Here is a 24,431-nt window from a genome sequence, read left to right on the forward strand (position 1 = left end):
GTCTTCTTCATTGCGACTTGCTAGTCTTGCTACGAGAGTATCGTCTAGATATAAAAAAGGAAATTTAAGCCAGAAAGAACTTCGTTTATAAATCGTTGGAAGGTTTGTGCAGCGTTGCGTATTCTTAAGGTGGTAAATGAGAGTACTCTTCGGCTGGAGTCCGATCGAAAACTACGTAGAAAGGAACGACCGTTAGTACAGTCGTTACAATGTGGAAGCTTTCGGAAATAACTATATTCCTACTGCAGGGAAAACAATTTAAATGACAAGGTTAAGCCTGGCTGGTTGGTCTTCTGGCATTAACACAACAAACTAACAAAATCCATATTAAAGTTATTGAAATTGAATTAATGAACAGAAAGACCACGTTAAAAGTTAAAAACCTGAAGTAGGTCGATTTTCCCAAGAGTTTTCTACAGTTCCTACATTGTAACAACTCGACCCCCCCGACGGTATCCCTTTCTACCCTCTTTCAAATGGGTTCAATTGTTAGAGACAAGGTTAACACCACGTTAGTCAAGCACACGTCAAGAATGGCATGAAAAGCGTTATTTCCTTGCCGCTTTAATTGATTATTTGAAGCAAATACTGCGACAGGAACAAAAACAAAAATGTTTTGAATACGGTTTGAAATCGACATAGGTCATTTAAGTAATAATATCGATTATACATAAAGGCAACTTGGTTTATACAAAGTTTTTGTAGTGAAATTTAAATGCGGTCACTAAAAACTCTGAAGAATTCTACTTAGAAAACCAAATCGGAGGATTACTTACCAATTATTATTTCTGTCTTGGAAATATATCAAACCTTCCTAAAACATGAGAGCAAATTTAAGTACAATGGAAATAATCAATTATAATTACTATCGCAATAGTTGTTTTTCAGAAAATAATCTCTTGGTTCTGCAAAGAACTGATCTTATTGAGGAGGAGGCCTTTCGGTATGCGGCTACTCCTCCACCCAACTACCGAATCCAACCCACCAAAAACTAGCACTACTCCCCTACATAATCGAACACAGCTCCTGCCGCTAACCAGTTCCAATCATTCATATGGATTTATGGCTGTTATCCATAATCCTATTCAATTCTCCTTTACCTTCTGTCTCTGTCTTCTCCTCCCTTTCGGACACTCCTGCAAGATATGCTGCAGGGTGTCCTCACTCACCTCACACAGACACATCCCGTTCATATCCCTCTCAAAGATACATTGAATGGACCATGCTCCGTCATCAGCGGAATGCCCTTACCGAACATGGCCACACTCTACACTTACTCCCTTGACTCTTACCGTCTTACCCGCTCTCCTCATCCCTACATCATCTCTAAACTCTCATCCCAATTCCACTATCTTACCCATTTTCTTCGCCCTCTTAAATACTTTCACAACATCATTCACCTCCACACTTCTTCTTTTACTCATTATCAACCACTCTACCGCTGTCATATTGTCGTTACACACCATTAAAGGCCAAAGCTACGGAGCTGTTAACGAAAAAGGCGAAGATTCAGAAGTCGAAACCACCGACATCAGAAATGGTTAACGGCGCTATTAAGAATCTAGGTGAGCGCGGCGGTTCTATCAAAAAGTACACCGTTTATTAAGAAAATTCTTCAACGCTGCCATTGTTTGGGGTGCTCTTATCCAAACCAAGAGCAAGGGAGCGTGGGCGACATTATGACCGGCGAAATCCTCCGCGAAAAGAGCACAACAGCCAAGGCGAAAATGACTCCGATTGACGAAAGAAACGAGACGAACCCCCCTGTTACGTCACCCAAAGCAACATCAAAAGCGCAAAAGACCACCAAAAGTCTTTCAATGTGTGCAAAGATAGTTTACCAGTGATGTGGCGCTGTAACGCTAAGGCATGGGTAACTCGCGATGTGTTGTCGTTCTCGATAACCCATCGGCACATTCACCAGATTTAGGAGCAGAAGTTGGATGGATTACGATGACATATCTGCCACCTAAGACCACCTCCCTTATACAACCCACGGATTAATTGGTGATAGCCAATTTCAAAAAATCTACTATAGTATTTATAATATATAGAAATATATTTATATACAGAGTGGCCCATTGAAAACGAGCTGAAGGCCTGAAACACGTCAAGTTTGTTTCTCAGGAGGGCCACTTTTGAAGCAAAATTATTCCCCAAACTTTACCCTCCGAAGCGGGGTGTCGGGGAACATTATAAAGCAACCAGAAGCGCACGATTTCTGCCGTGTCCTTGGGATTATTGTCTTGTTAAAAAGTAAATGATCTCGCTATCCAAAAATTTCTAGCACTTTCTAATCAATTATTTTTTAAATATCAAGGTAATATCGTTTATCCATGATACCATTTATAAATGTCGTATTGCCTGCACGAGCAGCTGACATATATGTACACCCACAACATAGCACTACCACCTCTATATTTTACTGTTGGGCACAAATTTTCTCGTTTTGAATGCTTCGTTACGTTTTCGCCAAATTTTGGTGCGCGAATCACAATTAAATAAATCAATTTTTTCAAGTTTCATCACTAAAAATCACGTAACAACTTAAGGCATGGTGTGTGACACGGGCGACTGACACCGGCAGATTTTCACGTGCCCGTGTCTGATACGGGCGCTCTTGTTATATCTAAAAAAGTCGATGATTTAAATAAATAAGGCATGCCTTAAGTGGTTAATTTCCAAAATTCATCGTCTTTAGAAATGTGTAATGTACTGCACTGACGAACGAGCTTTTTTTACAATTTGGCTAATTTCACCTAGTGATATCCTATCTTTTCATAAACTAACAATCAAATCTCGAATCCTTTGTGAAATTTGGCGGTTTCTTATACTCATTTTTAATAAATATCCAAACATTGAATGGCACTAATACGAGATCAAACTACAGTAGTCTGTTTGCAAGAACATACGCGTCTAGGGAATTAAGACAGTTTAAGAATGGAATTAAGAATCTAAGGTAGTCGGTGTGTGTAAAATTTACGTCTTTTCTTGTATTTACTTTTTTTATAAATCCCAAAAACGTTCAATTTGGAAATAAATGTTACAGTTCGGATTCCTTATATTTCTTTATCAATCCCAACAAGTTTTTGATTACCTTAAAGAAGATACACCTTCATCTTCTTTAACTTTTATTGTACAAGTTTTAAAATTTAATTCGTACGGAAGCTTTCGTTGTGATCATCAATATTTGAATGCATATGGAAGCAAATTAAGTTTAAATTATTTAAACATCATAATCTTTTTTTTAATTACTAAAATCTTATATGAAATAATTGAATTTATTTTATATAAATTAAAAAAGAACTTAATTTTTTTTTGATTAAATCACATCTTAAGTTCACATTGAAAATTTTACACGCTATTACGTTTAGAAATTAGAAAATGCACATTATCCGAAGTCCATACTGAAAGAGCATTTTTGCTTTCATAATAAACACCGATTGAAGGGAAGCAAAACGAAAATTCTTTTTCATAAAACAAGTGATTGGTTCTGAAAAGAACCGGTCTTGTTGGGAAGGTTTGGTTGATTGATGCAAATTAGGCTCTTTCGCCGCGAATGCGCCTAGCAAGCTGAATGTCTTTCGGCATGATGGTTACTCGTTTTGCATGAATTGCACACAAGTTCGTATCTTCGAAAAGTCCGACCAAGTAAGCTTCGCTCGCCTCTTGCAAAGCCATAACGGCGCTGCTTTGAAATCGCAAGTCGGTTTTGAAATCTTGGGCAATTTCTCTAACCAAACGTTGGAAGGGCAACTTTCTAATCAGAAGTTCGGTACTTTTCTGGTAACGACGAATTTCTCGAAGAGCTACGGTTCCAGGTCTGTAACGATGCGGTTTCTTGACACCACCAGTGGCGGGGGCGCTTTTCCTTGCCGCTTTAGTTGCGAGTTGTTTACGTGGCGCTTTACCTCCGGTAGATTTCCGAGCAGTTTGTTTCGTACGAGCCATTTTAGTTTATTATTAACGAGATACGTACCGTACGACAACAAAGATATAGTTAGTCAAAGTAAACTGAGAGATCGCTCGGTTGAAGGCTACTTTATACCCGTGTACGTGACTTGCATCGGATTGGTCGAGCCGTAGAATCGGCAGGCGTGTCCATTGCGCCACCATATAAGCGCGCGAAAAGTCCCGAAAACGATAGTCCGCTGTCGGTGCTTGTTAGTTCGTCGTCGTTATACATACATAAAAAGAAAAATGACTGGCCGTGGAAAGGGAGGAAAAGGTCTTGGAAAAGGAGGCGCCAAACGTCATCGCAAAGTACTCCGTGACAACATCCAGGGCATCACCAAACCAGCTATCAGACGTCTTGCCCGTCGCGGCGGTGTAAAGCGTATTTCAGGATTAATTTACGAAGAAACTCGAGGAGTTTTAAAGGTTTTCCTTGAGAACGTTATTCGCGACGCTGTCACATACACTGAACACGCAAAAAGGAAAACCGTTACTGCTATGGACGTCGTTTACGCCCTTAAGCGGCAAGGTCGTACTCTCTACGGCTTTGGGGGTTAAGAAATTTAAATTATGTACCTATTTTAATTTTGACGACGACTGTTCTGTATTCAACACGACCACCCGGTTCTTTTCAGAACCACTATATTTATGAAAGTTAAGGAATATTTTCACATACAATCCGGACAATTACATACATACGTAATATGTATGTATGTATATTAGGTTCGTTCCAACCACGCTTTAGACTTTTGACGGTCACAAGCCTGCACAGTTAAAAAGTGCGCTGCTGCCTTAAAAAGGATGATCCGCGACGTTTTGTCAAGCGTTCCAACCACAGAATATTATGTTATTCTGTGGTTCTAACGACCGTCGGTCGGACAAGTTCGTGTACCTGGTCCCGACCAAGAACGGTTCACGTCCTTTGGCGCTTGCACATATTTCATTTCCAATTGTGCAGCCTGTCTGTTATAGTTTCTGATATTTCTGGTGGTTTTTATGACTCTCAGAAACAGTAGTGGCACTAATTATCACCCCGAAAAAGTACCTCGACGTGATTTATGATAGGCCCTCCTACGAACTATGTAGGTCCAGGGGGCCGCACTTCTTTTTTTATTTTATTTGAAATTCAACAAAATAATGTAGTAAAGAATATAAATTTACTTATACTTGACTGATTTAAAAAAAAAATTAATAATTGTTAATTGTTTAGACTTTAAGAATATAAATTTGAAATAAAAAAAAAAGAATTTACGCCTTAAAAAAAAGAAAAAGCACTTAAACAGTATTTAGAGTACCAAATTATTGTTTACATTCGAATAATACACAATTTGAGTACCTCTTCCCATGGTACTGGGAAGAGGAAAACTTTGAAGATGGGGAATTTCCAAAAATGGATAATAGTTTTTAAAATAAAAAAAGATATCGTCATTGTACTGTTTCATGTGAATATTTAGCTGACCAGGCTAAGGTGTTTTACCGGAAACATTATGGAAAGGATGATTTTCGTGCTAGTAGAGGTTGGATGGCAAAATTTAGAAAAAGATATAGCCTGAGAAATTTTAAAATTACTGGCGAGAAGCTTTCTAACAATTTTCAAGCAATTGCACCTTTAAAAAAAAATTGGCTCTACACATTAGAAAAGAATACTTATGCCCTAATCAAATATGTATATAACGCAGACGAGTCAGCTTTATTTTATAAGCTTCTTCCAGATAGAACTTTGGTGGGATTCCACGAAAAACAGCACCAATGCCAACACAGAAGGAGACCGTAAATTAAAATTGCACGTTATTGGTAAAGCTAAGAATCCACGTGCCTTCAAAAACAAAGAAATACCAGTCATCTACAGATCAACTTCAAACGCGTGGATGACCTCGATACTTTTTAAGGAGTGGTTCACGAAATGTTTTGTGCCAGAGGTGAGAAAATATTCTCAAGAGAATAACTTACCTGGAAAAGCGTTGTTATTAATCGATAATGCGCCAAGTCATGCTTTAGAAACCCAGTTAGTTAGTGACGATGGATTAAAACGCAAAGAATAAAAAAGGTATAATTCAAGAATCGTCGATGAGAAATCACTCAAATAAGCCGTTACAAATTAAAAAAAAGTACGGCAAGGTATAAAACTTACCGAAAAATAACTTTAACCCACCGGTAATATCAATCCTATCCTTTTCTATTTTCACAGCCGATATACCAACATAACATTAATCCGATAAAATGTATGAAAGAATTAACAATTTGTTAACGCATATTTTCGGGTGAAATACCCTTGTTTCTTAGGTTTTCGACGCACAACGACTAAAATGTCGTTGTTTACCATCTACCTGAAAAAGTCGGGTTGGAGGGACCGTCGAAAAAAAAAAAAAAACTTTAACATTCAGATCCACACGAGCAAGCAGGTAGATGGTAAATAAAGACGTTTTAGTTATTGTAACCAAAAGAACAAGGGTATTTCACACGAAAATATGCGTTATAGTATCAACAAGTTTCATTTTTACTTATTGGTTTTATTGGTGTTGTGTGCGGGATGTGGCAAAAACAATTAATAGGACCAGTGCTAACCGTGGTGCTGTGAAAATACATCGTTATCATTGTTGATGACGTCACATGGAAACTTTAAAAATCGAAAGTTATTTTTTACTTTAAGGTAAGTTTTTCACTTTTCGTTGATTTTTTAGCGACACGATGATTTTTATAAAATTCAACAAAAAATGTGATTCGTATTAATACCTTGATATTACAGGTCATGTTTAAAATATACATACATACATACATACGTATACGTATGCTACTTGAAAGAATATGTATAAAAAAGAAAATGATACATTTACACAACCGCAGACATCGATAGTTCATTATTCGACTATATTTTTTGTGGCCCTGAGAAGGGCCGTTTTGTTAATATGGTGTGACCAAGTTGTAATTAAATTAAGGTTTTTTCTCGGTCTTCTTAGGTAACAAAACAGCTTGAATGTTCGGAAGCACACCTCCTTGAGCAATCGTCACGCCCGACAGTAATTTATTCAATTCTTCGTCGTTACGTATGGCCAGTTGTAAATGTCTAGGGATGATACGAGTCTTTTTGTTGTCTCTCGCAGCGTTACCGGCCAACTCGAGAACTTCGGCTGCCAAATACTCCATTACGGCCGCTAAATATACGGGAGCTCCAGCTCCTACGCGTTCCGCGTAATTGCCCTTCCTCAACAATCGATGAATACGACCAACAGGAAATTGTAATCCTGCACGACTGGATCTGGATTTTGCTTTTCCTTTAACTTTTCCACCTTTTCCTCGACCCGACATGGCTTAGTTGACTTGGTAGCGTGCCGAAAACTTCAACAAAACGTATCAATTCAGAGCGAAATACAGGTTTTTCAAATACATATACCTAACTGCGCCGACGGTTCGACCAATAGCGGCCGTCAGCCAAGCGGTAGCAACGGGAGGCGTCACCTACTGATACGACGCTACCACTTTATAAACGGTAAAGACAGGCCATTTTTATAACACTGTATACTTACTGCAGTGTACTACGCTGTGTACTGTCGAAAATCTTGTCACCGATAAGTTTTATTAACTAATCAACGAACAACAACAATGCCACCGAAAACTAGTGGGAAAGCAGCCAAAAAGGCGGGTAAAGCGCAGAAAAATATATCGAAAACCGATAAGAAGAAGAAACGCAAGAGGAAGGAAAGCTACGCTATTTATATTTACAAGGTATTGAAACAAGTTCATCCTGATACCGGTATTTCGAGCAAAGCTATGAGTATAATGAACAGTTTTGTGAACGATATCTTCGAGAGGATAGCCGCTGAAGCATCCCGTTTGGCTCATTACAACAAAAGATCAACGATCACCAGTCGAGAAATCCAGACTGCCGTCAGACTTCTGTTACCTGGAGAATTGGCGAAGCACGCTGTAAGCGAAGGCACCAAGGCTGTTACTAAGTACACAAGTTCCAAATAAATGGCGAAATAAACATCCCCCCTCCCTACCAAACAACGACCGGTTCTTTTCAGAACCAAAAATTAGTATCTGAATAAAGAATATTATCGCAATTTACAATATTTTTAAGTATGTATGTATGGATTGGGGAGTGCATGCAAAACCGCACGCCACACTTAGGCCCCATTGGGCCCCTTGTGCATCCTCCCATTACACACTCTGGTCACATCAACCAGCCTAAGGATTTACCAAAGGCTAGGACGGCTCCTAGAGGTGCATTCCTGATGTCATCTGTGGTCGGCCATTCCTCCCCGAAGGTCCTCATTCTGAGGTCGGTCAGAGAGGGGCAGTCACACAAGATGTGTTTAACCGTCTCGTCATCCTGTTCACAGGCTCGACAGAGAGGGGAGTCAGCAAGCTTCATGTTTTGAAGGTGCTTGTTTACCTTACAGTGTCCCGTGAGGAGACCTGTGGCAGTGCGAAGGGCACTTTTACCGAGCCCTACGAAGAACTGGGCTGTTGCGGCTGAAGGATATTTTAACAATTCCTTGGCGAGATGACAGCCCGGGGTACGGTCCCACCCGTTTAAAAATTTTTTGTGGGTAATGCGCTTGATTAACTCGATGTGAGTAGCTAAAGAGGGGGTAATTATCGGCTCGGGTGCACAGGGCGCTCTACCGGCAGCACGTTTGGCAAGCCTGTCAGCGTGGTTGTTACCCTTGGAGCCGGAATGCCCCTTAACCCACTGGATTCTGACACGATTGTATTTCGCGGCCTCCTCCAGTGCTTTGTGACAATCCATTACTACTGCAGACGTTATAATAACTCTGCTTAGAGCTAAAAGAGATTGTTTACTGTCTGTGAAAATAGTGAAGCACTTACCCCGCTTGTTGGATTCAACAATGCAGTCGGCAGCAAGTTTAATAGCAGTTAGTTCCGCTTGTATGACGGTGGTGCTAGACCCTAAAGGTTCCGAGAGGCGAATCGGGGGATCGTGAGAGAATACCCCGGCGCCTGCACCATTTCGTCCTTTTGAACCATCAGTGTAGATCTTAAAAGTTCTTCGTTCATCTACTACTGTGGGACTGACGTGGGTGAGGTACTTCTTTGAGAAAACATATTTTGCTGGTCTGTGATCAGTCTTACACTCGAGTAGGGGTGTGTCTAACACTGCTTCCCTCCAGAGTGTTGAACTGCTGCCAGCGTCCTCATCCTTCATAGTTCCTACTGATTGTAGTCTTTTCATGGTTACCAACGCCACTTCCTGAATATGTAGGTTGAGTGGTGGTAAATTTAACATGATTTCCATGGCCGCGGTGGGGGTTGATCGCAGCGCACCTGTAACATATAGACACGCGAGTCTCTGTATTCTATTAAGTGCAGTGGTGGCGGTAGACCTAGAAGTTCTAGTCCACCATACCACCGCACCGTACGTTAGCATTGGTCGAACAACGGCGGTGTAAATCCACAGGGCTATCTTGGGAGACAGACCCCAAGTCCTCCCGACAGCCCTCCGGCACTGGCCGAAGGCGACACAAGCTTTATTAACTCTATTGTCTAGGTGGGATTTCCACGTTAGTTTACTGTCTATTATTAAGCCCAAGTACTTAACTTCAGTAGACAGTTTAAGTGGAGTTTTAGCGAGCGTTGGCAATCTAGGATTGCCAATGTTGCGCTTGCGTGTAAAAAGAACCATTTCTGTCTTCTTGGGATTGACGGAAAGGCATTGTTTATTACACCAGTTCTCAATTAGATTGAGTGCTTCCTGCATCCTATCGAGGAGTACGTTAGCGTACTTGCCTCTAATGAGGATTGTCAGGTCATCTGCGTAGCCAACGGTTTTAAAACCGGCTAGTTTTAGGCGTTTCATGAGGCTATCGAGGGTGAGATTCCACAAAAGTGGAGAAAGTACCCCCCCTTGCGGACAGCCTCTAGTAACAGCCCCTTGAAGAGTGGCTTGGCCAGCTCTTAGTTTGACGACCCTTTGTCTTAGAGTGCTCTCAATCCAGCCGCACAGGGCCAGAGGAACGTTATGCTCTAGCAAGGCGTCGTTAATTCCGGAGAAGGTAGTTTTATCAAAAGCTCCTTCCACGTCAATAAAAACCCCGAGGGCGGACTCTTTGTGGTCCAGCGCACCACCGACGAAACTGATCACTGAGTGAAGAGCCGTCAGCGTGGACTTTCCCTGGGTGTAAGCATGTTGATTAGAGTCTAGTGGCCTGCTGCGCAGACAAGAGTCTCTAATGTAACGATCGCAAAGCCTCTCCAACGTTTTCAATAGAAAGGAGGAGAGGCTAATTGGTCTATAGGACTTCGGAAGGAAGTAATCTTGCTTACCCGGTTTAGGTATAAAGTTGACCGTGACTTCACGCCAACCTCCCGGTACATAGCGGAACGCCAGGCATCCCTGGAAAATACTCTTCAGGTGCGGTAGCAGGTCATCCAGTCCCCATTGTAAGAGGGCCGGTGATATCCCGTCCGGTCCTGGAGTTTTGAACGGCGAGAACGTATTCACAGCCCACCGTATTTTCTCCTTCTTGCAGATGACTTTGGCCAGAAGCCATTCATCAGCGGTAGGTACGTGAATTTTCTCTTGTTGGACATCGTTAAAGTTGTCCGAACCTGAGAAATGAACAGTCATTAAAAGCTGTAAACTGTCTTGAAGGTTGTCGGTATAAGAACCGTCTTCCTTCTTTAGTATGCCAATACGTTGAACAGGGCTCGAAGCAAGCACCTTTTTTAGGCGGGAGACCTCTGCAGAGGAAGTAATTTCCTCGCAAAAGTTCTTCCATGCTTCTCGCTTTTTTCGACGAATGGTTTTTTTAAAAGCTGACAGCTTCCTCTTGTAGAGGTGCCAGTCAGAGTCGATCCTGGAGTCCTTAGCTTTGTTGAAGGCAGTCCGCACCTCTCGTTTCAGTGAGGCAAGCTCGGGGCACCACCAGATGGTAGCGCGCCCAGATACCTGCTCCCTACGGAGGGGACAAGCCTTTTTATAGGCAAGGATCAAGGAATTGTGTAGAGACTTTGAATAGTTCTCTAGCTCGCAGCTGTCCACTGGTTTTCGTCGACCGAGTCTAGTCAATAACCCAGATAGTGTAGACCTGAACTTATCCACGTCCGTCCTTCTGGGATTGCGACTCAGTTTGTTTACGATCTTAGTGTTTCCAAGATCAAAAGTAATCCACCTGTGGTCCGACATTGAAACAACGTCGGAAACCCTCCAGTTGTGGATTGATTGTGAAATATTAAAGGAGGCTAGAGTGATATCAATTACCGACTGACCTTTCGCAGTTACAAAGGTCGGTTCAGTGCCTCGGTTTAGTATGTCTAAATTACTGCAATAAATAAAGTCTAAGAGGGCCTTACCTCTAGTGTTGTCATTCGCACTACCCCAAGCCGTTGAGTGAGCGTTTGAATCGCAGCCGATGACAAGATTCCATTTACCTACCCTAGCGGCTTCAACCAGTCGCACCAATCCTTCGGATGGTGGCAGGTCCTCAATGGGGAGATAAACAGATGTCAGCAGAATGTCTGTTTCCTTCCGGTTGACAGTAGAACGTATCCTAACGGTCGTCGCATCTGTGTCCGTGAATTGGGGCATCAGATAGCTCCGCACATGTTTAGGTACGTAAATGGCGGTTCGAATCTTCCCTTCCCTGGGGCAGCTGAAAATAGAACCGCTTAAACCACTGAGTCCGCAGACCCTGGATTTATTAACCCAGGGTTCTTGGATCAGTGCGATAACGTTACTCATCATATCGAGGTGACGACAAAGGGTGGCAGTTGCAACCCTGCTATGATGCAGGTTGCACTGAACCACCGTCAGATCGTCCCCCTCCTCTGGTACATCACCTCTGCGTAGTCCCATCATTTTGGCGTCGAGGTGTCAATATCAGCGACCATGTCTGCAGGTGGCGAATCCAAAATGGACTCATCAGCCACCTCAGAGAGGGCTAGAGAGCCTGGCGTTGAAGGTGCCAAGTTGACGATTGTGACGTCGTCTTCCTTGGCGGACGGTGCCTCAGCGGCATCCATTTCCTCCACAGCTTTTTGGGTCCCAGTTGTGACTGGGTCTTCAGCTACCGGGTCCTTGAGTCTACTGACTTTGGCCGTGAGCGTATTAAAGAGGTAGCATATTCTACCTTTGTTTTCCCTCAACCAATCGGCGTCCCTTTGACCAACTCCAAAGACGAGGAGTCGACCTTCACGGTCCTCTCTCACCTCGAAGCGGAAAAGGCACCAATTACGGATGTCGAGGTGCTTATTCTGTCCAATCAGGATAGCTAGGGTACGTTCTTTACCCTTGACTTCAACTCCATTGTCCGGGATCCAGAGTTGGACTCTGGATAAGGCCGGAAGTTCGGAGTCTTTTACCACGCTCAACCTTACCCCTTCAAGGGGTGGGAGCGAGTTAACCTCCGCCTTTAACCATTCCAACGAATGATCATTATTACAGGCGATCTTTAGGACCTGACCTGTATAAGTCATGGCTGAAAAGGTCGGCGTCGGTGCCTCCTCTTCAGGTTTATCAATGTTGATGCAGATGTCTCGAGCGAGCGCCTGCACCAAATTGTCTTTTATGGTATCAGCTTCCTCTTCGGTAAGTTTACCGACTTGGTTGAGGCCGTTGATAATCGCGACTTTAAGATGCCCTAGAAGCGCATCCTTATAGTCGGTCGTCTTGCGAGCCGCTTTCCCCTGGGGCTTGTCCTGCCTCGGCCTCTTCGTCACCTTCATAGAAGGTTCAGAAGAGTTGGCGGATCTCAGCCTTTTGGGACCCGCACCAGCCTCACCCCGGGTTCGGGCGTCGACCTGTCCTCTCGACTGCGGCGGCCGCGCCCTTGAGTCGCCCTGTCCGCTGGATTGCGGCGGTCGTACTCTTTTCGGGACAGCCACGCCACTAGTCGATTGCGGCGGTCGCGCTCTCGACCCGTCGTGGGTTTTCGGCCGTGCTCGGCCGCTTTCGCGTCTGGAGCCGCTGTGGGTGGGGGCCGTACCGGCCTCCTCTTCCCTAGCGAACCTCCGACTCATTGTCTCTCTAGTCTCTGCGCCGCGAGACCGATGGCGCGGACCGCGATGGCGGCGGTTACGACGGCGGACCTCGGTGAAGTCCTGCGCGTCGTCCGACCTTGCCGGCGGCGGCGGCTCATCGGCCCCTGAGGGCGTACCACTAGCGAGTGGGGTAGGATTTTTGCTCTTAGAAGAGCTCATTGTGCCCAATTGGGTATTTAACCTTTATAAAAAGAAACCGGGGTCAGCTTGACGAGATGTCAAGCGACGCACGCGGTTAAGTTTTTAGGTTATGTCACTCGGTAGTTAGAAAAATTTATTATTTATTTTTAAGTTAACCCGGCGACAGTGTGGTGGGTTTTTTGCATACAACCTTTGTGGTGGGGTATGACATACACTAAAATAAATTGACAGAATAAATAAAAATTCTGGTTTTTGTGTATATTTTAAGTAACTTTTATTCACTGTAGTATATCTTGATAAGGATATATATTTTCAGTTCATAGTGACTAGTTGTCAAAAAATAACGCAGTAAATCATTGACTATTAATTTTTGTAACTAAAAGAAACTTATTGTTAGCTAAAGAAATATTGATAAGTAGTTAAAAAGAAAGATGAAATATTGGAAAATAGAAAGCAGAAACTGATTTCCTTTATTCATGCCCGAGCAGTCATACAGTCATCACACGATACCACAGAATGTTCTAAACAAACAGCTTTTTTACACTTTGCACATCTATAAAATGTTTTTCTGTCACTTTTCCTAGGATAAAATTCGCATCTTCTAGATAGTTTATGTCGTTTCCCCGGTGGTTCATAAACGTTCATTTCGTCTACTGGCCTGGGGAGTAGCAATTCACGTGGGAGCCTTTTATGCAGAGCTCTGATTGCTTTGTGCTCCGTCAACAGTTGTATGGCCAATGTTTTCCATCTTTTACTATTGCGAGGTACATCGTAGCTCGCCGACAGCTCATCAACGACATCTACGCCACCTTTTGTAGCATTATAAAACGAAACTACTTCCGGTTTTCTTTTATCCCCAGTAGTTTCATCAATATCTGGAGTATGGTGTAAAGTAGACATAAGAAGTACAACTTTACCTTTTTGGAAACTAAAGTGATACCTTTTTGAAAATCAAATTTGCTGGAATGGTCTGGTCTGTTTTTCACTACTTGAAAATGAAGCTCTCGGGTATTTGCCGTTTGTTCTTCCTAACCGTCCCGACGGGTGTAATTCTGTGTTGTCTCAGCAGTGTTAGCATCAGATCATAATTGCTGAACCAATTATCAAACGTTACATTTCGTTTTGTGCCGGAAATTGGAGCTATAAGTCTAAGAACCACATCGTTTGGCTTATTGCTCAACTTGAATGGACCATCAGGTTGCAGTCCCACGTACAATTCTAAGTTGGGAACAAAGTATGATTTTGCATCTACAAGTGTAAATATTTTCAAACCATAACGTGCTGGCTTTTTGGGCATGTATTGACGAAAAGCACAGCGACCCCTGAATGCTTCTAACTTTTCATCAATGGTGAGATATTCGCTTGGAGTAAACGAATCCTGGCATTTCCCTACCAAGTGGAAATGCTCGGACGTTGTCGTGTTACCGAAACCCGGGGCGAACCTAACGTTCCCGCAAAGCTACAGGCCCATCAGTTTGCTTTCTTGTCTCGGCAAGGTATGCGAGAGGATCGTCCAGACGAGGCTACAAAGATCAATTCAAGATCTTAAGCTCGTTCAGGACGAACAGTTTGGTTCCTGACCCAAACATTCCACCGTACACCAGGTATTGCGACTTGTCGAATACATAACCGAAGGCTTCAATCGAAAGCAAAGCACTTGTGCGGCGCTTTTCGATGTTGCCCAGGCGTTCGACAAAGTATGGCATGAAGGACTTTTGTTCAAAATGCTAGAAGCGGGCGTGCCCCTGGCGTTGGTTCAATTGATTGCGTCCTATCTTGGCGGTGGGAAGGCGCGCATCAAATTGAACGGTACGCGTTCGACAGAGCGAATCCTAACTGCTGGCGTCCCTCAGGGGTCGTTGCTTTCACCGATCCTTCTTAAGTAATCCTTCTTCTATTGACAGTTCTTCCCTCTTTTCGAAAAAAGAATGTAAATCAGTTGGAATCTCTTTCTTTTCTGGCCAATGTTGGTAAACAAATCTAGATATTTTCTCAAATGTAGCATCCTTACTAGTGTCATCTTTTAATTTCCGCTTTTTCACAGCAAGATGTCGTAGTCTTAATCGTAATAGACGACCTCGTTTTGGCCCACCTATATTTTCTATTTCAGAAGGTTCGTCATTATTAGTAGGTAGACGTGATAAAACATCTGTGGGTGCGTTGTCTTTTCCTTTCTGGTAAATGATTGAGTAATCGTAACTGTTCAAAATAATCGCCCATCGTAAAAGTCGGTTACTCGCTATTTTCGGTGTTTGACGATTTTCACCAAAAATCCTTTCAAGCGGTCTATGATCAGTGAATATTGAAAACTTACGACCATAGATATACTGGTGAAATGTTGTGACGGCGAAAATAATCGCCAATGCCTCTTTGTCTATCGTAGCATATCTTTTTTCAACATCTGTAAATTTTCTTAACGCATATGCAATTGGACGTAATTTTCTATCAGGGCATTCATGAAAAAGAACCGCACCTGCTCCTCTGTCACTCGCATCGCTCGTGATTATTATTCGCCATTGAGGGTTATAATGAATAAGAGTATCGGATGAAGACAGAATTAATTTTAAATCTTCAAAAACTTTTTTGTTCTCTTTAGACCAAATCCAATGTTGTCCTTTTTTTAAAAGTTCATATAGAGGTGTACATCTAACATAAAGATTTGGAATAAACTTTCCATAATATGAAATAGCTCCTAGAAACGATCGAAGTTCTGTCGTATTTGTCGTATAAATAAAGTATGATTTTGCATCTACAAGTGCAAATATTTTCAAACCATAACGTCGTGCTGGCTTTTTGGGCATATATTGACGAAAAGCACAGCGACCCCTGAATACTTCTAACTTTTCGTCAATGGTGAGATATTCGCTTGGAGTAAACGAATCCTGGCTATTCTCAACGAATTTCTCAAATAATGCCCTCACTGCTGTCATCTTGTCAATATTTTTCCTTTCCGCACGATTATTTATGTTGTCAAAGCGTAAGCAAGACAGCACGAAAATGAACCGTTGCAAAGACATTGTTTCTCTGAATTAACTTATCCCAGCTCCATCTGTCGACCAAAGCTCCTCAAGGTTTAGCCCAGAACTTTTGAAAACTACTGCCAGATAGAGAAGTTCGAATAAAGCTCTTATTTCTGTTGCATTCGTATCCCGTACAACGTATTGATGATTTTCATCGTAGCAAACAGATTTCTGTCGTATTTTTATATTGGTGCACATCACAATATCGTCCACCATATCAGAAATTATAAACTGATTGAAACATTCAATTGGTGTTTTAGCATTCTTGGTTGTACTTTTTATGCCTGGTAGGTGTGTGATTATATTCTCTGTACGCGTGCGAACATTCTTGGGAAAATCTTGTGAAGCCCATGTTGTACCATCCTTGCCTAAATATTTTCGACAGATTTTTGGTATTTCACTTTCAGTTACTTCTTCGCATCCTCCTCACCATCAGAGTTATGATTACTGTCACATACAAAATCAGATTCGTCTTCACTTTCGGAGCCAATGGGATTTTCGGCTTCTTCAACCTCTTCCCAGAGAGCTAATAATCGTGCCTATTCTTGTTCATAATGGCCTGCCATAAAACTGAAGGCGAAAACAAATTACTTGTGAAATGTTATATCGACATTTGTATTCAGAGTCTGTATAGATTTTAGCAGAAAAATGTTAACCGTGTCGAAGCTGCAGTCAGTCATTTTCCACTTCTGTTTATGCAAATTTGTCAAATACTGTAGTGTTTTGATTGATTACATATTATATATTGGGGTTTCTTTAGCTATGAGACTCTTGTTAAACTCAGGGTTTCGGGCAAGTTCAGGTTCAAAAAAAAAATAATAAGGTTCGACAAAAAATTCTTTTAATTAAACAAACAAAATTAACACGTTTTATGGATAACGAAAATAAAATTGTTTTTCTAAATTTACTTTATCAACAATGCCTATTGACTAGAGGTAACTTTTAAATAAAATAGAAAACTGCGATAATCGACTGAAACATCGATCTGAGAGAGAACACGTTTATTCTTTCGAGAGAGAGAGAGAGAGAGAGAGCAGGATAAAAACTCGTTATATCCGTTCTTAGAAATAACAAATGGCTGACGCCTTAAATCGAAATCAAACTCGTTGGAAAAATAGTGTTAAATAAAAGAAAGTTATACAAGACAAACTGAAAAATCTTTACCCACAAGTAAATATTGATAAAATTATAAGGAAACTCTTGTGAGGTGTCTTTTGAGTTTGATTCGTTGATTTTCCTTTTGTAGGTTATGTTAAATAAGAAAAATAAATTATCATCCAACTCACTGCGAAAAAGAAAGGATTGGAATTCAATGTGGTATCAGGATAATGGATTGTTTCTTGGTTTCGGAGCACGAACTAGTTTTCTGGATTGGTTACAGGATTCCTCGTAGTTTCCGGTCTCTCTTACGGATTATACGGGATTGTCTACAGGATTCTTCTGATGGAAAATTGGACTGCTGTTCTTCGGATGATCTCGAAGACGTTTCAGGAGTTCTCGGAATAAGTTGTAGGTTGATTCTTTTTTTATATCGTTGGTTAAATTGGCTTTATAAAATTATTTTAATTTTAAAGGTTATCTCTCTCGGAGATTAAAAATTTTTTTTTTCTGACGACGTGGATTCGACGCTGGTCAGACGACGACTCTCTCGCTGCCTGTTCGCGATTTCTTTATATACCCCGGCACTCCAACTGTTTCTTCCTCGTTTCTGATTGGTTCTTAGGTTCGCGCCTTTTTCAAAATTCAAAATTCTTGCATCGAAACTAGCGTCATCTCTCGTATTTTTTCGGAACTAACCTTCAAAATTAAATTTTTTTCCGTTGATTTCTCCCTTATTCCTTTATTAATCGTAATAAAACTTCATATTCAACGTTGTCTTTTCTTGTTTTCAGACATACATTGGAGTACACGCCAAATTTCATCAATGAGCAAAGTTAGAAAAATTCAATTTTAAATCAAGGATTTCCTCCTCAAAATAACGTTAAAACATCAAAGGATGGATGAAAAATGTGCTTTAGGAGCTGGACTATATTAATTGATACTTTTGGAAGCAAACTAAACGGTTTTAGATAAGATTTCCACCAACAAAAAATCTCTCTGTCAAAATTTCTAGGTTATGTTCTCTCGGTGAACTAAACGATGGTTAATTTTATCACAATACATAAGTAAAAGAAAATAAATAAACATCACAATATATATTGATAAACACTTACCTGTGCGGTGGGGTATCGAGTAAGATATTGCCTACTACAGATGCTTTAAGCTATTAAAGGAAGGTATTGAGTTCCCTGGTGGAACATTTACACATCGAATTGAATGGCGCGCATTTTAAGACGTCTGGGGTATATGATACCCCAACACACTGTCGCCGGGTTAATAGTAGGTAATATAAGTGCGATCCATGTAAGTTGTCAAGATCCTTCCTACGATGACTCTTCCGTCTGGGGTTACGCCGCGCACTCGCACGTGCAAAAACTCCAACTTGTTTAGAACAAGGTCCTAAGGGTGGCATTTGATGCACCTTGGTTTGTCAGTAATGTGACACTGCACAATGATTCCCAGATGGCGACCATCGAGGAATTCATTCGTAACAAGGCCAGTACCGAGTTTACGCGGCTCGAAAACCACCCCAATCCCCTCCTAGCGGGATTAACGGATTACAACGTTGAACACCTTCGCCCTAAACGGCCAAGGCTGCTTCTCGTCTGACGATCCAGGAATCCGACTGTCCTTCCCAATTCCACTTTCGATATCACTAAATTAGTGAATACAAAGTAACATATGTATGTATTTTCCGTTAGTTTTAGGTCCGATGAAAAGGGCCACGTTTACCGTTCAAGATCTTTGATTTGTTTGTTAATATCCTCCCAATAAAGGTTGATAATATAAGTACGAAGGCTTTCACGGCCGGTGTTAATTAAACTAAAACTAGAACTAACACTAGACCTACTAGTCTTTTGAAAAAATGCTTGACGAAATGCCATGTTGCAACCTTCTTCAGAAACAAGTTCGAAGCGAAACACTTCGAACTTGTTCTGAAGTGTTTTTCTTAAATTTAAGTTAAGAAAACAAAATTTTCAGTGGATGATCACTCTACTACGTACATAGATATGCTAAAATAGCCCACCCAAAAATTCCAGAATGTCGAACTAATAACTTAGCAAAAATTCACCCATGCTTCTTCTCTTTACGAAGTCTGGTGATAAAGAGGAAGACCTCCCGCTAAAATTTTTCCAAAACCGGAATTAAAAAAAAGTTCATGAATGACATAATATAATAATATTCCCTAAATTATTTCCTAATAAATTTACTTTACAAAACTAAAGATTGAAGAAGAAAAAAATAACAATTAAACTTTAAAATTTGAATCAACACGAAAAATTAAACTAATTAATAAAAATAAGTAAATGTGGTAACGACGGTAATGTACAGATGGGGATTGTTTCAGATTCCGTTGCTGTAACAAAAAAATAAATAGAAAATTACCCTAAATAAAAAAAAATAAACCAACAAGATTAGTCGCTTGCAGAACGGAATAATTGTTTAAAATTTCTGCCAATTTTTCCAGAAATCTTCAACCATTCTTCTTAAAAGGTACAATTAGAAAATGACCTGGAGTTAAAACATCGTAATAGTAGACCCTACTAATCGGAAACGGCACACATTAAGAACAGCATAAAAGAAAGAGAATAAATTAAGAATAAAAATTAACCTAACATTAAACTAAAATTAGAACTAACACTAGAAACTTCACAACTTCACGGGTTTCGCCGTGCGTCTTTTAATAAAAGGTTTGACGTTTCGGATGCCATGTTGCAACCTTCTTCAGAAACTGGTTCGAAGTGACTTCACTTAGTTAGTTCTAGTTTTAGTTCTAATTTTAGTTTAATTCACACCGGCCGTGAAAGCCTTCGTACTTATATTAACCTAACATTTATTCTAAAAGATACGTTTTGGTACAAAACAACATTAAAGAAACATTTCATTTCAAAAACCTTCACTCTGATATTGCCTTGTTTTAAAATAAATAAAATATTGTTTTTAAACATATTTTGTAACATTGAACGGAAACGAAAATCTAATATCTACTATAAACTACATAAATTAAAAACAAAACAACATTCTATTACGTTTCTCTTAATCACCTTAGTTTCTATTAAATAATTTTAATTAAAATTTAATTATTTATTTATGTTATATATTTATTCTCTTATTGTTTTGTATGTTTCTAGCAACGGAATTCGAGATTCCTACTCCTTTCACTTTCCCTATTCGTTACGAGAGGTCGCGGATGATCGGCTAAAGTTTAGATTCCTTCTTGATATATTTCACTCACATCGTTTTGGTCAATTTTACGACAATTTGGGGGTTTTTAAAATTTTTGGGTCGGTTGTTGAACGCGATGTTCTTTGACTTATTGAATAAGAACCATATTCATTTTGTTATCTCTATCCATTTTATCCAACCCCAAAAACTCAAACGTCCATAAGTCCCTACAGATTGGGTACGTTCCTAAACACTCCCCCGCAATTTTGGTATTAAAGTTAAACTACAATTATTTTAAACGTATTCCCGTCTTAAAGTATTCTAATCTGTCTTAACCTTTAGTCACAACCTTTGTTAGTACATCTGGAAAATTTTCATTTGTAGTATATTCCAACTTTGATTGTCTGTTAACAATACACTTCATTTAACTTTTGTAAGATTCCCTTCAAATACACTATCGCTCGTGCTGCTCTTGCTGCAGCTATACAGTATGTCCCCGGATCGAGTTACAAAGAGGAAAAAAAAATATATTACTGCTTTTTCAAACTTATCGCAGCATAAATAATGCGTCGGATATGCTCAAACCACTAAATCGCACGAACTTTATATTCTAACTATAGAAGTTTTTTATTCCCATTTTTGTGTAAAAAATTATACTTTTCCTAAATTAAAAATTTTTCAAGTTCAATTTACAATATGTAACCATAGAAACCAATAAAATAAAATAAAAGTTACAACTTATGTTAGTGAAAAATATACGGACAAATCAAATTAAAATATGGTCAATTGCATAATAGTATATTAAAAAACAAGTTTCGTAAGACACGTTTGAAGTGCACGAATTCAAATTGAAAAACGAGTGGCGAAGCCACGAGTTTTTTAATGAATGAGTGCTTTAAGTCTTATGAAACGTGTTTTTTATGCTATTTTTTGTAATTCTCGTTTCTATCCTTTTTTTTTCTCAAAAATAAAATAAATTTTGACAAAGTAGGAAAATAGGTATGTAGCAGTTGGTAACACCGTAACACTTGAAAATAGAAATTTGAATTGACAATTAGAAACTGTCAAAACACAAAATGTATTCACCTGACAAACATGTTTCATGTACACCTCCCAAAATAAGAGAAATTGCTCAGAGTTCAATGTCCTCATCATTGTGGACCTTCTATTCGATGCTAAGAACGTATTTAAACATCCATGGACAAACATTGTCACATTGACAACTAGAAAAATTAATGACCCAATGTCACCAACATGAACTGGTTCCATAAAATGTTACTAAAATCTCATTACAGCATCGGATGCTGTAAGGAGTCTCATTACAGCACCCGTTTGAGTACTGTTATAGCTTTCATTACCGTCGCGAATTACAAAAAATATTTTACATGTAAATTTATGAGAATTTATGAAAATCACACTATGTTATTCCTCCCAATTCGGCACACATTTGAAGACGACTTCTAAATTCTTTATAAGAAGTACGAATTTCCGCCAGTGGTAGAGATTCTATCGCTTTAATTATTCTTAGTTTTAATAGTTCTGCATCATCTTGTTATGGTTCACTGTAAACAAATTGTTTCAATCGTCCCTAAAAATAAAAATCCATAATTGTAAGATCAGGACTACGTGCTGGCCATCAAATAGGACCATTTAAAAAAATTTAACCATTTGGCACAATGTGTGAATGGTAAGCTGGGCAACTGTCTTGCTGAAAGTACATTGACCGTATAAAATTTAAAGGTAATTGGATTTACATCGCTCCTATAACGACAATGCTGGGAAGAAACAATGTCATTTGTTGAAAAGCTATCTGAAAAGCAGCGTCTTCCTCATTTAGTCTCTTTGTCTGTCTCTTTATGGATAAAACAGAACCCGTTTCCAAATTTTTTTTCATCAGTTTGCGAACCCCACATGAGATATTCTTGTGTCCGGATATTTTTGCTGGAATTTTTGTATAACTACACGAAAACATGATTCACTAGTACTGTAACAAACCGCATTTTGGGATTCGAAAGCGATTAAAAAAAAATAATAAAACGCAATACAGGCAGAACTTTGTAATTTAATTACGAAGTTGCGTCTTGAGAACCGAGGGTCCAGACTAAATACTACGTAGGCGGTTCTGGCAGGAATGTGCCGAGGTGGCAGTTAGAGTAGATGGAGCAGGGGAGAAATGAAGAAAAAATCGGGGAGTCGGTTACGGGATTGGAACAGAAAAGCATCGGGCGAAACCGGGAAATTAAAGTTTTTGTTGTGTTTTTAAATTCGAGTCGTGCGATTTGAACTTATAGCAATTTAGTTATAAAATTCGTTGAATTGGATTCTCTTTCTTCGATGAATATTTTACTTTAACAAACGGGTAAGCGTTATTAAAATCTTAAACTTCCGATTTCTCATTGAACCTGCTAACCACCTCGGCAAATTTCGTAATGATGTTGTTGAATAGCTTATGTCATGTAATTTTTACTTTTTAAAACCTTTGTCAGTTGTTTTTTTTTATATATAATATAATACGTTCTTGTTCAAAAATAAAGCAAACTTATTCTTTAGCAGTGAAATTTCGTTTTCTTTCAATCTATTTTTATTCTTAATTTCAAATTACTGCCGTTTGCTTTCAAGTGAACGAATGCAGTGTGCCAAACCCTAACTCAGTCATTGCTAGCTATCAAGAAAACGGTAGTGCGTGGACAGTTGGGTACGCGAGCCGCTCCGTGGACCTAGCTAGGAAACCCACTACGGGAAACGAGAAGTTCTCGAGAGCTAGTTTGTGACAAACTGGTGTCAGGTGTGGGGTTGGCACAATTTGATGTAAAAGTAGAAATAAAATCTAATTGTTATTTTTTTATTTTGTTTTTGTTACTATTTCCTGTTTCAAAATTTAAAGATTTCGAGTTAATTTTCTTTAATGTTTTGTCAATCATTCTTTTGTTTGTACGTATAAAGTAATAAATTTTGTCGTGCAGGGGTTAGTAGGTGAATATTTTGTGACTATCATTAAAAATAATAAAAATCTTAATCACTATGAACGCCGATGATAACGTAGCAGAAATTCCGGGCGAAGCTGAAGGTTCTATTCTAACAACACCAATGATGGTTACACCGATTTCTTTAGGAATGTTAGCAGGAACGGTAGAATCTTTTTCAGGTCGAGAAAATGTTAAACTGTATTTTGAAAGGTTAGAGCAACGTGCGATCTTAGATAATTGGAATGAAACACAAATGCTTCATATTGTTAGGTATCGATTGAGTGGAGAGGCTTATAAATTTTATAAGGCGGAAACAAACTTACAGAGTAATCAGGTCACATATGTAGAATTACGGGAAAAATTAATTAAAAAGTTTACCCCGCGAAAATTACCGGGAGAAGCACTAGGGAAATTAATGCGCGCGTTCCAAAAACACGATGAATCCGTGTCGTCTTACGTAACCAGTATAAAGTCTATCGCGAATGAGATTATCGAGGAGGACAAAGCGAAAGTAACAGCAGCAGAATTACCGGGAGTTATTATAAAAATTAATGAATTAGCACTAAGTCAATTTAAAGTGGGAATGAAACGTGAATTAAGTCAAATGGTAGGAACGTTACTTATGCGTGAAACGGATTTAACTCTAGATAAAGCGGAAGAGATCGCATCATTTGAAGAATTAAATCAGGCTACAAACCGAAATCGTCCAAATCGAATTAATATAGGAGCGGTGGATACGACTACTAGATTATGTTACAGATGCGGAAAGTCAGGTCATTTTGCGAAATTTTGTAATGCACAGACAACCGTGTTTAATTGTTATAATTGCGGAAAACCCGGTCATATTAGTAAACAATGTAGGTTACCTTCAAATAAAATGCAACCGAACTACGACCAAAGGCGTGACCTCCCACGCCGTGTTAGTTTTCAAGAGGGTCATTCATCCGATAAGGTAAACAACCGCGACCGAAGAAATTTTTATTACCAACAGCGAGATTATCAAAACGAACCGCGACGTAATGTAAACGATAACAATTATACGGGCCGACAATCGCCCCCGCAGGTTACTAGATCACCGCAA

General features: G+C 39.8%; 4 protein-coding genes and 1 long non-coding RNA gene across 5 annotated transcripts; 3 read left to right on the top strand and 2 right to left on the bottom strand.

The window, feature by feature from the left end:
• Window positions 1-3,318: 3,318 nt before the first annotated feature.
• LOC139430550 (histone H3) lies at window positions 3,319-3,981 on the bottom strand. The gene has a single exon (XM_071197695.1). It carries the CDS (start codon window positions 3,949-3,951, stop codon window positions 3,541-3,543), a length of 411 nt encoding a protein of 136 aa, XP_071053796.1. The 5' UTR covers window positions 3,952-3,981; the 3' UTR covers window positions 3,319-3,540.
• Window positions 3,982-4,157: 176 nt separating this feature from the next.
• LOC139430583 (histone H4) lies at window positions 4,158-4,733 on the top strand. The gene has a single exon (XM_071197754.1). The coding sequence runs from the start codon at window positions 4,201-4,203 to the stop codon at window positions 4,510-4,512; it is 312 nt and encodes a 103-aa protein (XP_071053855.1). The 5' UTR covers window positions 4,158-4,200; the 3' UTR covers window positions 4,513-4,733.
• Window positions 4,734-6,824: 2,091 nt separating this feature from the next.
• On the bottom strand, window positions 6,825-7,301 carry LOC111416141 (histone H2A-like). Its single transcript, XM_023048095.2, has one exon. It carries the CDS (start codon window positions 7,258-7,260, stop codon window positions 6,886-6,888), a length of 375 nt encoding a protein of 124 aa, XP_022903863.1. The 5' UTR covers window positions 7,261-7,301; the 3' UTR covers window positions 6,825-6,885.
• A 177-nt stretch (window positions 7,302-7,478) lies between these two features.
• Window positions 7,479-8,012, top strand: LOC139430645 (histone H2B). The gene has a single exon (XM_071197841.1). The coding sequence runs from the start codon at window positions 7,555-7,557 to the stop codon at window positions 7,924-7,926; it is 372 nt and encodes a 123-aa protein (XP_071053942.1). The 5' UTR covers window positions 7,479-7,554; the 3' UTR covers window positions 7,927-8,012.
• A 9,025-nt stretch (window positions 8,013-17,037) lies between these two features.
• On the top strand, window positions 17,038-18,692 carry LOC111416139 (uncharacterized). The gene is made up of 3 exons (XR_011640837.1): window positions 17,038-17,288; window positions 17,365-17,627; window positions 18,011-18,692. It is a non-coding gene; the product is annotated as an uncharacterized lncRNA (long non-coding RNA).
• Window positions 18,693-24,431: the final 5,739 nt, after the last annotated feature.

Source organism: Onthophagus taurus, chromosome 7 (assembly GCF_036711975.1).
Source record: "Onthophagus taurus isolate NC chromosome 7, IU_Otau_3.0, whole genome shotgun sequence".
Classification (NCBI taxonomy): domain Eukaryota; kingdom Metazoa; phylum Arthropoda; class Insecta; order Coleoptera; family Scarabaeidae; genus Onthophagus; species Onthophagus taurus.